We start from the raw sequence: 15,079 nt of genomic DNA on the forward strand, positions 1-15,079 counted from the left end.
TCATTAATAATTAACAATAATTGTTCTAATATGCCATTGAATTTTCACAACATCTTTAGCTGCCAGAACTTTCAGAAATCATTTTGCCTTTACTTACATAATCTGTTAAGAAGACAGATAGGGTTATATTGTCTTCATTTTACAATTAAGCATTGAGGTTCCCTGACACACAGGACCCCACTCAGAGCCCAGGCAAAGTATCAAAACTGTTGGAGAGAAGCCAGGGAAGAAATAAGCTGGAGAGAAAACAAGCAATCAAGAAAAGGCAAGCTTTCCTCGGTCTCTGCTCCAGGCCCAGGGCTCCTAAAATAGGACTGTTCTCTTAGGAGAAGGGGTCAGCCAAAGAGCACCCTGATTTCTGGGTGGCCCTCAGCCTCAGTCTGCATTCCAGGTTACTTCATCAACACATGGTGGAACTCGCTGCCAGGAACCTTCAGCTGAAATATGCTTCCCGCCTCTTGTCAGGCCCTGCTTCCACAATTCTTTATCTCAAGGCCTTCTTGTGGGTTTGGGTTAATATGTCAAGAAGTATTTTTGTATCTTGACTCAAGAAAAAAAAAGTTCATCTGTTCAGAATCATGTGAATGTTTGCCAACTAACTGAACCCTTTGGAATACCTTCTGGCCAACCTGTCTAAACTCACCCCTGCCACGCTCTATCTCTGTGCCCTGCTGTATGGTTCTTCATAGCATTTACCATAATTGGCATGGATCATGTGTCTATTTGTCTTCCCAAGTAGATTTCAGCTCCACAAGGTCAGGAACTACATCTTGGGTTATGTCCAACCCTACAAACAGCATGGAGCATATGGTAGTCACCAATATTTGTTGTTAAGTAAACTACAGCCAGCCTTTTTGTTCTGTAAATACTCTTTAAGATCACAATACTACACAGCATCACAGACAGGAACCTCTAAAGCAGCTCACTCAGACACTCCAGGAAGTCCTCCTGATGCACCCACCCCACCCCAGGCTAATAGTCAATGCACAGGATCCAGAAGAAAAAAGAAACAAAACTGTGGAGTTTGACTTCCTGCTCTGTCACTTAATCTTTTTGTGACTTTCAAAAGAGTTCCGTTTCCTTATACGTCAATAAATTATCCACCTCACTATGTGCTTGAAGAGAATTTGTAATAATGATTATAAATCAATCTAGCACAGTTCCTTGAATACCATAGATGCTCAGTAAGTGATAAATACCATTCTGTAACATTCACCAAACACAATTAAAACCACCTGTTTATCTGTTTGCCTCTTCCAAATTGAAAACCTCTTGAGGGTAGTGGTGGTTGTGCCTAATTCTGTGTGACATCCTCAGCACCTCACAAAGAGACGATGCTCACCAAATATTAAGTAAATAGCCATGTGCCTGCTTCATTCCTATAGCAGTGCCACCTAGCTCTACCTAAGCTTTGGCTGAGGACATCATTCACTCTTCTTTATGTTCTCTACTTCCAACACGTGGCCAAAGAGGCTCTACCTATTATGCAGGTTTTCTTCAGCAGTTTTGCAAGGGCAACACTAGCTAGTCTACCTTTGAAATTATTTTCGTGTTCTATAGCTTTGGGTATCTTTTACGAGGTTTCAGATTATTTGAGAATGAGGACAAGGAATTGCATGAGGGGCTAATAATCTTACTTTATATCAAGTTTTCACCATAGCTGGTGTCAGGTCACCATATGTGATTTCACACATCCAAACAACTGCAAAATGTAACTAACCCTTATAATGACATCTGAAATGGTGAGGCCTAAGTATTGCTTTCTGGGTATGTTAAAATCAAGACCAAAAAATATAAGAATGCTGCTTGAGCACTTTGGGCTGAGAGGAAGGTCTATTTAGTCTTGATGGGGTAACGCCTTTCACCATTGTCTCTCACACTGAGTATTTTAACACTATTTTGCTGTTGTTGTTTAGTCTCTTCAGTAAGTTACTAACTACTGTTTCCTAACAGAGTTCAAATCTCTTGTCTCTCTCCATTTTCACCAACATTGCACTAATTGCCTGAAAAATTACTAAGAATTCTCTTACAATCAAAAAATCACTAAACATATGAGGAAACAAGCCACCACAAATAAGAATCTGCATGAGAAAACAACTTTCAGGGTCATTCTTCCAAAGGCTGTAGGAATTGAGATTATCAGATACAAAATGGTCACTCAAAAATTTTTATTGAATACCTACTACATGCCAAACACTGTCCTAACACCAAACATGGTGTTCATCAGTGAACACCATGGCCAAAGATCTCTACCTCCATAGAGTTTGTATTCTAGTGTCTTGCTCTTGAGACTGTGAACTTTCTGGGGGTTGGGACAATTTATTATTCATCTCTGAATCCCCAGCATCTGGTATAGTTTGGCACATCAGAGGATCTCAGTAAATGTTGCTAGAATAAATAAGTTAAATAAGACTGTTCTCTGTTCTCTTCTTTCTGTCTGTCAATTCCCCTTCTGTGGGAATTCACTCAAGGTTGTGGCAAAAATATTAAGGGAAAAATATCAGAGAAAGTTATAGAATATAGTCTAAAACCCTTTTGGAAGGCCTAAAGGTTTTTTCTATAGTTCTTCACTGAAGGCAGAACTACTGCATGTAATCAATGTGCTTACTTAAAATTCAGAGATGAATACTAATCCCCCATCTCCCACTTTAGGGAATATTCTTCTACTTTTGTTTGCAGGAGCCAGAGAGATTAAGATGCTAATACAAAGGAATATGAGTAGTTTACCTATCTAGCTTGTTTACTCATGTAGTCTTAAAGCTAATCTTTGAGCCAGATGGCTGTCTCAAAAGGAAATTGACTAAGGAAATTACCTACTAATATTGTTTGCTTTAAGCATCAGAACCTGTCCTTTAATCAACCTCTAGTGGTGTTGACTCAAGTCTTTGTCAATTAAACTTTACTAAATAAATGCAAGTCTTACTAGCTGGGGAGGGCTGGCAGATCCAGCTGTTTACAGAGCCCTCAAAGGAGTCTGTAAGTGGCCACAGACCCTCAGCTGAACTAGCAAATCATAATATCTGTGTGACAGTGTACTTTATTCATTCATCATTGAGTCAAAGTCTGCAAGACAGACCCCCGTATGTGGTGACACCAACACCCTTCCATGTTTTCTTCTCAATTTTATTCAATTCTGCTTACGTACACTCTCTTAGCCAGGAAGTATCATTTACAAAAAGAAATTTCTATGTTATCTACTTGTGTTAATAATAGAAACCACTTTGACAGGAGAACGTGCCTTCAGTCACTTGACTATGTTTATAGTTTTCTGATTTTTATTCAGGCATTGGTACCAAAGATGAAACTGCAAAAAAAGATAAAGATTTTAAATGGAAGAGCAATAAACAGGTCCAATTCAATCCTGGACAGACTACAGCCACATTAAGGGTGAGAATTATACCTGACAATGAATATGAGACATCAGAGACCTTCCAGATCATTCTGTCAGAACCTCTCATGGCTGCACTGGAGTTTCCAGAAATGGCAACAGTTGAAATTGTAGACCCTGGAGATGGTATGTGACACTGATTGATTTGCTTTATTAACTAGTACAGGTTTGTGGCTCCATTTCCAGCATTCATACTTCCCTCAGGCTCTGTAAGCCACTAGATGTGTTCATATCCATTTAGGATTTAAAGTGAAGTAAATCACTCTATAGACAATAATTTTTCTTTTGCTCTCAGGATTTTTGAAAGAGAATATAGGAGATTAACTAGAGAGGATCTTTACCAGCATTCCTGTAATATATATATACAAGTCCTTACTGCATGCTTTCTGCACTCTATAGGTACGAAGCAGCTCTGCTCCCAGATGGCTAATCCTCAGGACTCATTCCAGGGCCCCCATCTTTTCACAGCCAGATCAAGTGGGGACTCAGACACTTGATTGTCCTAGATGTGGCTCCTGGGTACCAGCCAACTCATTCATTTTAACATGTGTTCCCTGAAGTTTTGTTATTATTGTCCATCATTTCCTTGAACTCATTGGTTCATTTTATGCATTCATTCTTTCAGCAAACATCTCCCCAGATAAATTAGAAGGAAGAGAAATCTGAGCAGTAATCATGCTTTGCTGTCCCTTTTTTGGAAGTAGAAGAATATTCCCTAAAGGGAGCAGGGGATTTGTATTCATCACTGAATTTTAATTAAGCACATTGATTGTACACAGTAGTTAAAAGAGGTCATGTACCACCTGGAAGTGCATAGCTTACAACCCAGGAGCAGGACTTAAGCTCCACAAGGCTCGATGAAGAATCCCCTGCATTAGCATGTTCTGAACTGCATAAGAGAACATTAGTGTAATAGACATCCACAGGGGATGGAAAGCTTTTCATTGTCAAACAAGTCTAGGAACCATTTCGAACTTCATTCCACTTTTGAGGCATCATAATTCATGTTAACATATTAAGGATTCTGAGAAACTTTCCTTTAAAGAAGCACATTTAATTGTGTTTAATTTTTCCAAACTGGACTATGGATATTTTTCTCTTTTTTTTTCATCATTTTCAAGGAATGTCTTTTAAAATCTCTGAGTTTCGGTTTTGTTACAACATAATTTGAGAAGTACTGTTCTATATGATCTGCTCTTTGGCAGATACAAAAGAAGCAGAAAACACTGCCCCCACAACTGGTCTAATGAACCAGGTATTAGACCAGTTTTGTTGAACACAACACTTTGATACATGAATCAGTTATGAAGCAAATGTAAGACCCATGGGGAAAACACTGAGCACTATGGGAGAAGAACATAGACAGATCATCATGGTTCCAAGTAATTAAGGCTCATGAAAGAGGCAGAGTTTGAGCTGAATCTTGAAAAATAAATGCAATTTTGATTAGAAGAGCATATAGAAACAGGCTTTCCAGATTCAAAAAAATAGAGGACATGACTGAATAACTTAGTCCTATTGTATCTATTTTTTCACACAACATTGATAATTTTCATTTACTTTTAGCTTCTTCCATGATGCCAACGTTTTGAATAGAAAGATGTCAAGATAGCGAACTACCACATGGGTAAAATGGAGGAGAGAAAATTATCACTGTTCTTTTCTCCCTGTGACTCAGGGCCAGTGTTTTCCTGGAGGCTGATGCTTGTATCTGTTGAAGCTAATGTAGGCAGGAAAGCAAATAAGAAAAAAATTAATATGTAATAGCTAGATAATTTAACATTGAATTCTGAATTATCATTTAGTAATAGTTCCAAAAGAAAAAAAAGGAAGATGATTGTCAGCTGAGTGCAGTGGCTCACACCTGTAATCCCAGCATTTTGGGAGGCCAAGGCAGGTAGATCACTAGAGTCCAGGAGTTCAAGAACAGCCTGGTCAGCATAGCGAAACTGCATCTCAACTAAAAATACAAAATTTAGCCAGGCATGGTAGCACACACCTGTAATTCCAGCTACTCAGGAGGTTGGAGCATGAGAATCGCTAGAACCTGGGAGGCAAAGGTTGTAGTGAGCCAAGATCGTGATATTATACTGCTCCAGCCTGGGTGACAGAGTAAGACCTTGTCTCAAAAAAAAAAAAAATTGATTGCCTACAATCTTTTCCCTTTTTGGTCTCATCACTAAGAGGAAGAATCTAGGTGTATATATAACATGAGGAAAAGAACTGAGGAAATTAAATGTGGTTTCATAGATAGTTCCTACAGTTCTCCACTTCATGCAATGCATTGGAACAGCCTCCTTTTAAACTTTATTTGTAAATAAGCACCTATATTTTAATTGCACAATGCGTGCTTAATAAAAAGCCTTGGAAAACATCTAAAATCTCTTAGCCCCCACAAAAAAATAGTACACATAATCCCATCAACAAGACATAACCAATATTCATATCGATATTTCAATGAATGTTTTGATAACGTCTAGGTGTGTGCACACACATATACACACACACAAACATGTGTGCACATATTCACAACTCAGTTAAGTTCAGCAGTAATATTATCTTTAAAATTGAGGGAAGGACCCGTAGCTTATTTTTCTCAGCATATTAAATGACCAGCGCAGTGTCTTACGCACAGTGTCTGTTCAATAAATGTTAAGTAAGTTGTTTGTTGAATGAAGCAAGAAAAGTTTTCCTCATTAATGAATTAGAGTACTTGATTGTTAAAATATTAAAAATAAACAGTAAAAGTAAAGCAAGGACAGAAATACATGATCTCCATTTAGAAGACTTAAAATTTGACCTCAGAAGAAAAAAAAAGACATGAAATTGCTGCAAGATTTTTGTTTTCCATTTTAATTCTGTCTATCTTTTTTAACCTTTCAAAAGAGGTCTCCTAAACCCAATTCCACTGCCTTTCTGGCTCCACTCAATAATAAATAATGTTTCCCATTCTCATTATATTTAATACAATCAATCATGTTAGAAAATATAAGGGTCGGCCGGGCGCGGTGGCTCAAGCCTGTAATCCCAGCACTTTGGGAGGCCGAGGCAGGTGGATCACGAGGTCAGCAGATCGGGACCATCCTGGTCAACATGGTGAAACCCCGTCTCTACTAAAAATACAAAAAATTAGCTGGGCACGGTGCTGCGTGCCTGTAATCCCAGCTACTCGGGAGGCTGAGGCAGGAGAATTGCCTGAACCCAGGAGGCGGAGGTTGCGGTGAGCCGAGATTGCGCCATTGCACTCCAGCCTGGGTAACAAGAGCGAAACTCCGTCTCAAAAAAAAAAAAAAAAAAAAAGAAAATATAAGGGTCAAAGACTTTGTACATTTCTGCTCAGGTGTGTTCAAATATCACTGATCAAATCTAAATCTTGGTGAAAAGTCTTCTGCTGTCTTTTCTAGAATCAACAGTTTATATTCCAGAGGCGGAATACAAAGTAGAAGAGGACGTTGGGGAACTTTTGATTCCAGTAAGACGATCTGGAGATGCAAGCCAGGAACTAATGGTCATTTGCTCCACATGTCAAGGTATGAGGCTCTGTGGGGTCCTGTTTGCAGGAATAAGATGATGAGAACAGGATTGTGGTAATTCTGGGAGTAGCACAGCGGGTGAGCAAAGCAGAGTTAAGATGCTGGATGCCTGGGCCCCTCATCATGCACGCCCTGCTGAAAACCCCCTTTGCTACTCTTCTGAGCTGGTCTCCTCAACCAGGGATAAAACTTTATTCAAAATTGAGATTAAAATATCTATTTTGATGAATCCACGAAGGGGTTAGTCAAATGAGACATTAACGAGCATCAAATGAGACATTTTACGTCAACACAGTTTATATATGATGGTCAAAAATTTATAAATTCAAGATTCTTATTTTTAATGGTCAGCATTGCCTCCGGGCAATATTGTAAAATAATCTGTATATACTACTCAGTTTCTCTTCTCCTTTCTCCCCATCTCACAAGCACAGATGCCCCCCAACCATGAGTTCAGGCATCTGTGCACCCACAACAAGGTTCCATTCTTTTTGACCACTTCTATACAGCCAAATTTAGCTGTCTCATGTCTCATCCCTGCAGGGTCAGATTCTCTAACATCTCATTAGTAACTATGCAGAAAACGAAAATTGCAGAAATAAATGAAGACCACCCAAATGACACCAAGAAAAGGCTGTTTATTTGGAGCTCACAGTACCAATGAGTCAGCCACCATCACTTGCATGTGACAGACTCACAGGCAGGCAGAAGCATGAGAAAACTTTAGAGCAGAAAAAGGAAAGGTATCAGGTATGCCCTGATTTGAAGCTGTTGGCCTGGGAATCTGGAGATCCGCTTAGTAGAAGCAGGCATCCGATCTGATTGGTAAGGAGAGCATATTTGGCTCTCTCTGGTTGGTCCTAAATTCAAAGTGGGAGCAGAAATTAGAGAGGCTTGCAGTTATTAAGTCTTGACTATTTGATTAATGATTGCTACAGAGATGGTGGCTTGGCTTCCTGGACTAATTGCTGCAGTTTGTGGGTCAGAGTTCTCTTTTTATATGTGGTATGGCCATTGTCCATCTGTATATTCGGTCTCTCAAAATCAATGCTCCTGCTTATTGGTACGTCAGTGAAGAAGAATCTATTCCTCCAGCTTTTCTTTCTCTCCCAAACAATTTTTTAACATTATACCCCCACAACATTGTCTGTGAACACTGATGATGGACTAATCATTTAGCAAGGGCACGCAGTACCTTGGCAGATGGAAACTCTAATGGTAGGGCCTTGAGATCCCCAGCAAAACACAGCATAAAACTAGTTGCCTCCTTCACTTACCTGTAGCCATTTTTAGTATTTGTGAATTATTAGTAACATACAAAGCATGAGTCTGTTTTCCATTGCACTGTGTATGTAGCTCCCACCTACATACACATGTAGATATGCTGTCTATCCTTTTTAACCTTTTAGAAGAGGTCTCCCAAACCCAATTCCACTGCCTCCTTTGCTCCACTCAATAATAAATAATGTTTCCAATTCTCACCATATTTAATACAGTTATGTTAGAAAATATAAGGGTCAAAGACTTTGTACATTTCTGTCCAGGTGTTTTCAAATATCACGGATCAAATCTAAATCTCAGTGAAAAGTCTTCTGCTGTCTTTTCTAGAATCAACAGTTTATATTCCAGAGAATTAACAGTTTATATTTGAAAGGTTAAAAAGGATAGACACATACTCCTGTGTTCATTTTACTTATATAAATAAGTAATTGTTAAACATTTACCTTAACACAACTTCCAGAGATGTTTAAATAACCAAATTGAACTTTCATCCTCTGAGATATTTACGTATACATGGGGAGTAGGTAAGAACAAATTCCACAACGGCACACAATATGAGTATAAGGTTTACAACTTTCACTCCTGTAATTCTGTTATTGGCCAGGTTCATTCTGCTTGTGCACAGCTAGCCAATCACCTTGGTGACAGGTTTTGCAAGAGAAAAGATTTTCTTCACAAGGCCGCCATACAAAGATACAAGAGAACAAATCAAAATTCATCTCTTTGAAAAGAGGGTTTGGGGTACTTGTGAAATAGAAAGCAGAGTCGTCGAAAGCATGGGGAAAGGTAATTGGCAAGTAGGGAAGGTTGAGGTAATCAGGGCTCCTGTGCAAACCTAATTACGCTACACGGTTCTTCACAGGACATGTATGCACAAAATGGCAGTGTTGGCACAATCTGAGGTTGGAGCCTTTGACCCTCTGACATCAAAAGGTCACACGAGCAGGTCCAGTTGAAGCGTCAGTGGTCTCGACCAGCTTGAACTAGATGACAGCTGTCCCCTCGTTCCTGAAAAACAACTTTATGCAACATTACTATAGTGCCCCACAGAGATGTTATCTATAAGGAAGCTAGTGGGAGTTTAGTTATATATTGTTTGACTAAGCGATTTGCTAGTGGGAGTTTTTTGTTGTTGTTTTCTTGGTAGGTTGGGAGAGGATTTTAAGACAGGGTCTCACTCTGTCACCCAGGCTGTAGTTCAGTGACTCCATCACAGCTCACTGCAGGCTCAAACTCCTGGTCTGAGCCTGAGGCCGTCCTTCCACCTCACCCTTTGGAGTAGCTGCTACTACAGGCACCAACCTATGCATGGCTAATTCTTTAAATTTTTTGTAGGGATGGAGTTGTCACTATGTTGCCCAGGCTGGTCTTAAACTCCTGGCCTCAAGCAATTCTCCTGCCTTGGCTTCCCACAGTGCTGGGATTACAGGTGTGTGCCACCATACCTGGCTACTAAGTGGGAGTTTTAAGACCAACCATAAGTAAGCTGTTAGAAGCAAGCAAGACAGGTTAAGTTTGGCGAACTTAATCAACTTAGCCCTCAGTTTCAGTTCCACCAAGAGGTATGCAAGAGTCAAGATGCCATGCATACAGCGGCTTAGTGTTCCAGGAAGAGCCCCTAACTCTGTTATATCTTTTTCTCTTTTTATTTTCTTTTTTTTTAACCACAAACATAAAAATACCTTCTTATGTGGGGTTCCGGGGGTCAAGGCTGAAGTGTCAAGCAGTGTGAGTTATGCACCAGCTATGCAGGGAGCTTTCCAGGCATGCCAGCTTTCACATCTGCAAATCACGTGGGAAGTTGGATTCTATAGGGAATCCTATAAGAAGCTAAATTTAGGTGTAGCCCTCCCACTTAGGGAAGCAGCACCCCCCCATCCTCTCTAACTCCCTGCCAGACACTCTGAGCTTCCCTATTCATTTGGATGGTCCTTCTGCAGCATAGCTCTTTCCAAGGGATGAACAGACCCTCAGTGAATCCTTCCAGCTTAGCAATTGCATATGATATATCCAACTGAGCTGTTTACCATCTTGTCTCTTTCATTCACATCTGAGAGACCTTAGCACCATTGTCTGCTGGACACGTTGGCTGTAGACAGAAAATATGCCACTAACACCAGAAGAAGCCCAACTTGAGGCCCAGAGCAAAGCATGAGTACACTTTCTACAATAGCTGGTCTGTCTGGCCTCAACCACACCACCTAGCTCCCACGCACTTACCATTATTACAAGACCCAAACTAGAGCCCCAGTGCAGCAATGAAAGAGAATTAGGCACATCCTTTCGGTGATCAGCTAGCTAAGGAGAAAGACCCCAAGGAGTACCTCACCTAGCTTGTTTTTTCTCCCCTTCACTTTTTACTTCCCAAATGGAGTAAAACTAGCTTAAATGCAAGAGTTGCTAACATTATATGGAAATGGCTATATCTGGTGCTTTCAAGAGGAAATCTTAGTTAAAGAACAGACAATAGGGCTATCTATCTCTAGACACACAGGCAAATGCAACAAACATGAAGATCTTGAAGATGCATTGCAAAAGTTTGTCCTTGCAGTTGGTTTTAAATCTCTTAAAATAAATTATCTGTTTATTGCCAAATCCTCTGTCTTCCAGGGCAAAGGAGAATTTATTCTTTTTTCTCTTTTCAACCTTGACACCATTAATGTTATGAATAACTATTGTGGGGACTGTCCTGTGCTTTGTAGTGGAGTAAAACGAGCTTAAACACAAGAGTTGCTAATGTTATATGGAGCTGGCTGTATCTGGTACTTTCAAGAGGAAATCTTAAAGAAGAGTATGTTAAGCAGCATCCCTGGCCTCTATATACTAAATGCAAGTAGCATCCCCCACCTCTAGCTGTAAGCCCCAAAAATGTCACCAGATGTTGCCAAGTGTCCCCTAGCAGGTAAAATCAGCCCAACTAAAAACTATTGCTATATAATGAAATGCTTTAAGCTCAAGGATTCTTTAAGTAAAGACTTGCAAATTAGACATTTCTTGGCCCTATTTCATACTTAAGAAAAATCTCATCTATCTTTTTCTTCTCATTAGTCACTCTTTTGTTAGAAAACTGCTCTTACTGAAAGGAACGGCCAATGGAGAACAAACCACAGAACCTAAAATCAAATGAGTAGGAACAGTATTGAATCATCCTATGGTTTTTGGTCAGAAACAAGTCAAATATGTTGAGGTTTTTAACGATCTATTCTATCCAGTTAAAAAGAACTGCGTAGAAATCACAAGCCATGGACCCAGCCCCACTTCTCTGACTGGACTTCTTCTCTGGGTCACCTCCTAAGAAGGAGGTAGAAAGCAGAAAATTTTGAAAGGATTCCAAGCATATCCAGGTGAAAGATTTTCTTCTTTCTTTTCTTTTAAAAAAGATTCTGTGGGCTGGGCATGGTGGCTCAGGCTTATAATCCCGGCACTTTGGGAGGCCGAGGTGGGTGGATCATGAGGTCAAGAGATCAAGACCATCCTGGTCAATGAGGTGAAACCCCGTCTCTACTAAAAATACAAAAATTAGCTGGGCATGGTGGTGCGTGCCTGTAATCCCAGCTACTCAGGAGGCTGAGGCAGGAGAATTGCTTGAACCCAGAAGGCAGAGGTTGTGGTGAGCCGAGATCATGCCATTGCACTCCAGCCTGGGTAACAAGAGCGAAACTCCGTCTCAAAAAAAAAAAAAAGATTCTGTGTTAGTTTATTTAGTTGTAGATGTGTTCATAGGTTATAGAAGTTATACTTTCCACCTCAGACAGTTTGGGGGGATTATCATTTTCTGTTCCTGAAGTACAAATCACATGATTGAAAAATCCCCTTACTGCAGGTTTTCTGGGGGCAAACTCTCATTACTTTCCGTTTATCAGAATGTGTCTTTATTTCAACTCCTGTCTTGAGATTCTAGATTGACAGTAATACTCTCCCAGCATTTTACAGTTATTATTCGACTGTATTCTGGCTTCCGTTGTTGTTAAGAAGTTTGCTTTTCATCTAAAAGTTGTCTTTGTAGCGATGTCTTTTCTATACATCTAAAATCTTGTATGTATTTGATCTGAATCTGTGAAAGATCTGAGGGCTCCACTTGAAAATGTTTTCCTCCAAAAAGGTTTCCTTTGCTTATTCTAGGATTCAGAAGGTACTACTGATCCAGACACACTCCTATTGCCCTGTATCCTCAGGTGTAACCGCAGCTTCTTGGTCAGCTCTGTGAGGTGCCCTATGCCCAAGGCCTATCTCCACCTGCAGTGGTGATAGTGCACCTGCTCTTGTGGGGATACCACCTACTGAACGGGAATCGCTTCTATGGATTTCAGGTCGAGGGAGGGTTTTTATGGTTTGTTTTAGGTTTTTTTAAATTCAATTGTGTATTGTTTGTGGGGAGGGTTTTATTTGACATTTGACAATATTCCCTACATCCTATAAGAACAGAAAAGCCAGAATCATTATTTTTGTCTAGTTGTTTTTTAATGTGAGGGTATCCCAGAATACCTGACTGGCCAGTCTGCTGGAAACAAAAGTCCCCAAATCCCCTCTAGATAGAAGCTCCCATGCTGCTCCAGCCCAGCCTTTCCTACCCTCCTCTTCTCTCGTCTGGTTCCCCCACCTCCCTTCAGTCATCAGCCCTGCTGGGGCAGGAAGTGACTTGTGCCTGGGGCTCTGAAAGCCTCCTGCTCCAACCAGGTTTTAGCTGCTGCTCTTTAAAAGGGTTGATTGCTTGTCTTGCTGCCCTATTAAAATGTATATATTAAAGGAAAATCATGTGTTTAAAAGAATTTATAATCAAATAACTAAAGACAATGTGAGAAAGTGAAAAGTGCTTCAGGCTGATACTCAGGAGATGGGTCTTCGACTCCTTAGATAACATGGGACGTTCTCTGCCTCAGTTTCCTTATTTGATAAAAATGTCCTGGCTACCTCATAAAGTAATCAAACAACATAATATAATGGTTTAATTACCTTTGAGTGTAGTTCCTTAATAAGACTTTCTCTCTGATTTTAACATTTATGATTTTTGTAATGCAAATGTAACATGTAGTCACAGAGACTGAGCTGTAAATACTCTTTGGTAAATAAATAATTAATTTTAAAAATAATCTCACAAATTCTTAGGTTGCCCGTGAGGTGAGGGGGGCCTGGACAGGGGAAATCGAAGCCATCATTATCATGGATAAAGTGGTATGCTGGATCCAGCTAGTAACTGCTCTTAAAAGCTGATTCTGTGCACCTCTTCCCTACTCTGTGCTCAGTGACTTCACATTGTTAGTTGAAGTTGGCTATGGTGGAAATATTAATACAACAAAAATCAGCAAAGGTTGCAAATCAGCTTTGTGTGACTTGTTTGGAGAGCAGCTTGGAAAACACTGTTTAGCACATCAGCATGCTAAGGGAGGGAACTCCTAGGTTAATATGAAATGAATCTTTGGTTTTAAACTTAATTTTGGAGAACTAAACCCATACCCATTAAAACTGTAATCCATCATGCCTCATAATCTACCCCTGCAAACAATGAATCTTCTTTAATGTTTCTCACAAAGATACTATGCACTACCACTGGTCAAGCCACTCAAACAAGCTTTGAGACCCAATTACTAAAGTGTCTTTGATACCAACCTGGAAATCATACACTTCTACTCCTTGAAGCCTCTTCACTGTTAAATATGGGATATGTACAGACGATCACCAGGGACAGTATCTTTTATCTCAGAATATATTTGATGTTTTCAGAACAGAATTTTCTAAGTCCTGAGAATTCTTAACTTGCTGAAGCTAAAATACTATTTGTTTGTTTTACTATGTAAATGAATGTCAGTATTCACATTCTCAGCTATTGAGTATAACTAATCAAAGCGTTTCCCAAAGTAAATTTTCTAGAATCCTAAAAGGAATATTCCATTTAGATCAACAGAATTTTTTCATTAAATACAATTTACACAGACAACTTTTTCATCAACTTTTGTTTAAAAATCTTGCTAAAACATATTGTCTTGATTTCTGCTCTAAAAGAGTTCAACAGCCAAATGATTTTCAAGAAGTGTTATATTTCAGTCTTTCATTTAACCCAGAAATCAACCTTCTTAAAGGTCATATCTGTGTCAACCAGTGGATTGGTCAAATACAAAAACCAAAAAAAAAATTAAACAGAAAAAGAAAAATCTCAACTGCTTTTGTTTCATGAACTATAAATCAATCATTATTTGAATATTCATTAGGTGATATATATTGAGAAAGAGGTTTAATACAGATAGTTATATTTAGTGAAGACAGTATTCGATACTTACTATGTGAGTCTAGGGTGTATAGTATCTGCTTTTGGCATTTATCCTGAGGAGTTAACATGCAGTTTCTGACAAGGTTCTTTGTCATATCACTGTCATACCAACATACTGCACCCTTGATGGCTAGGCGAAATTGAGACTTGTGTTCTCCAAGGTAGAGTTCTGTTTAAACATCTGGCTCTTTAAAAGGCATTCCAAAAGTTGTTTGCTATTTAATCAGATTGCTGTAAGAGCTTAAGACCTTTTTCCCTTTGTCCATGTGCCCTGGAACACAGAAGGTCTCTCTGACAGTGTTTCATCTTATCCTGAGAGCCTTTCTATGTTGCTAGCCCCTCACCTCTTTCCCCATTTAACTGGAGAGTGCCTGTCTTAGGCATTCAGTGATAGAACTATGTCTCATATCTCGAGAACCAGCCTATCCTGCTTGACTCGAGCGCGGAAACTCTTTCAAGCATACGTTTCCCCAGGGAAGGAATCTCATGAAATAATAAGGTTTCAAAGCATAGACCTCCACAAAACTCAGCTAGCTTCCCCACCAAGTGATAGTCCCCCTTGTGCCTCTCCATTTTGATGTTTCTACCCTCTGCCCTAGCAAACACATTTTA

The 15,079-nt window shown here is 39.6% G+C and overlaps 1 protein-coding gene across 2 annotated transcripts in view; it reads left to right on the top strand.

Moving 5' to 3' along the window:
• FREM3 (FRAS1 related extracellular matrix 3) overlaps positions 1–15,079 on the top strand; it is a 107,115-nt gene that overhangs the window by 60,590 nt on the left and 31,446 nt on the right. For both annotated transcript variants that reach the window (XM_002745319.6, XM_035292902.3), the window contains exons 4-5: positions 3,284–3,514; positions 6,793–6,918. In XM_002745319.6, the coding sequence (XP_002745365.4) occupies positions 3,284–3,514; positions 6,793–6,918 (357 nt within the window). The remainder of the gene's footprint in view (positions 1–3,283; positions 3,515–6,792; positions 6,919–15,079) is intronic.

This window comes from Callithrix jacchus, chromosome 3 (assembly GCF_049354715.1).
Source record: "Callithrix jacchus isolate 240 chromosome 3, calJac240_pri, whole genome shotgun sequence".
Classification (NCBI taxonomy): Eukaryota; Metazoa; Chordata; class Mammalia; order Primates; family Cebidae; genus Callithrix; species Callithrix jacchus.